Source organism: Aphanomyces invadans (genome assembly GCF_000520115.1).
Source record: "Aphanomyces invadans strain NJM9701 unplaced genomic scaffold supercont1.68, whole genome shotgun sequence".
In the NCBI taxonomy this organism is placed as follows: domain Eukaryota; phylum Oomycota; class Saprolegniomycetes; order Saprolegniales; family Verrucalvaceae; genus Aphanomyces; species Aphanomyces invadans.
Window position 1 is genome coordinate 77,002 of NW_008580213.1, and position 1,598 is coordinate 78,599.

A 1,598-nucleotide genomic window follows, 5' to 3' on the forward strand; every position below is an offset into this window, starting at 1 on the left:
GGAAGTCAGATTGGCGAGCTTTCCGGTAGAAAAAGCGTTCGCGAGGGTATGGCGTCGGACATAGAAAACGGCAGTCAAAGTAGCAACTGTTTACGTATGTTAGAGCTTTTCTGGCCCGTTCTGTAAACGGGAGCTTTCCAGTAGATAAAAAATGAACAGCCGTGCCATGAAGGAGTGGATCAATACATTCCAACTCAATTGGAGTAATGTCGACTCCGCTCCGTTGAGGATTTTGACAACCCCGATAAAAATAGAAAGAGTAGCGATTTTTACATCAGGATCGAGATGACTAATCATTGCAACGTGGTCCTCCAACACTGCGTTGAAAAGGACTCGAACACCAGCAAGGGACAAATCGTCACACTGCATAGTGTTTATCACCGAGCGCACATCTTGAAGTTCCTCCACCAAAGGGCCAATCTAAATCTTGTCGAGAACTCAGCTGTAGATGCAGGATACAGTGATCGTCTGTGTTGCAAATAATACTTGCGAAATTCACAGAAGCGCAGCAACATTGTCAGAGCAGAACTCCAACTGGGCTTGTAGTGAATATCGGATTACAGCGGCGTTAACATCTCAAGGTACCAGCAGGCACACAGTTCTTCAATGTCACATAAATTTGTGAGCCAAATCTATTTTTCCCTGTTGTTGCTTCAAGAGATCTTGCTATGTAGAGGTTGAACAAGAGGCAGTACAAGAAACACCCTTGCTTGTCTCCACGGTTCGGGTGTATGGCTGGCCCGAGGGAGTCGTTCAGCAGCGGTCGCACGACAGGATTGGTGTAGAGCAGCTTGACCCACTCGAGATAGTTGGGCCCGGTGTTCATTTTGGCCATGACATCAAACTGAATGGTTCAGTCGACGCAGTCGTAAGCCTTGGCAAAGTCGAGGAAGATCGCGTGCCATTCCACATTGTCACGCGTCGCTTTGTGCTGTTGGGCGGTTAGGAGGTGGATGTTGTCCCGCATGCTGCAGCCGCGGACAAACGCTGCCTGCGTTGGATGGATGATGGTGGGCGCGACGGTGGACAGACGACTGCAAGTACACGTGATAGGATCTTTACTTCAACGGGCATGAGTGCGATGGGGCGGAAATTGCCCGGATCGTTTCGTTGGCCCTTCTTATAGAGCAGAATCACCGCGCTCAGGCGCTGCTGGGGGAGAAGGCATCCGAATTTGGACCACTGATGATTGAAAACTCGGGTAGGATGGCAGCAAATGTGGAAGGCGCAGTGAGAAAGAAGGCCACCGGCCACCCATCCGGGCCTGGTGCCGTATTGGGCTTCATCGATTGCAGAGCTGCCCCGAGCTCAGCGGAGTCGATGGGTCGACCCAGGTCGGTGCGTTGTGCAACGGTGAGCGACTTCGTTACATGATCGACAACTTTGGCTCGAACAGCCATGTTCGGACGAGGAGCATCAGGGGGAGACACTATGATGTGACTTCCAGTGATCAGTGAAAGCACGAGCGACAACCACGGGGTTGGTGGACGTGCTCTCGCCAAGCGCTACGCTGGTAATAGAAACGTCGAGAGCGGGGTGTTTTCGCAGGAAATGCGAGGTCGCCTTTTCATTTACATTGGAATGGTGGTCGAATCCAG

At 51.4% G+C, this 1,598-nt stretch overlaps 1 protein-coding gene across 1 annotated transcript; it reads right to left on the reverse strand.

Moving 5' to 3' along the window:
• Window positions 1-853: 853 nt before the first annotated feature.
• H310_14393 (hypothetical protein) lies at window positions 854-1,400 on the reverse strand (the record flags this gene model as incomplete). Its single annotated transcript, XM_008882249.1, has 2 exons — window positions 854-1,034; window positions 1,198-1,400. 2 exons carry the CDS (start codon window positions 1,398-1,400, stop codon window positions 854-856), a joined length of 384 nt encoding a protein of 127 aa, XP_008880471.1.
• Window positions 1,401-1,598: the final 198 nt, after the last annotated feature.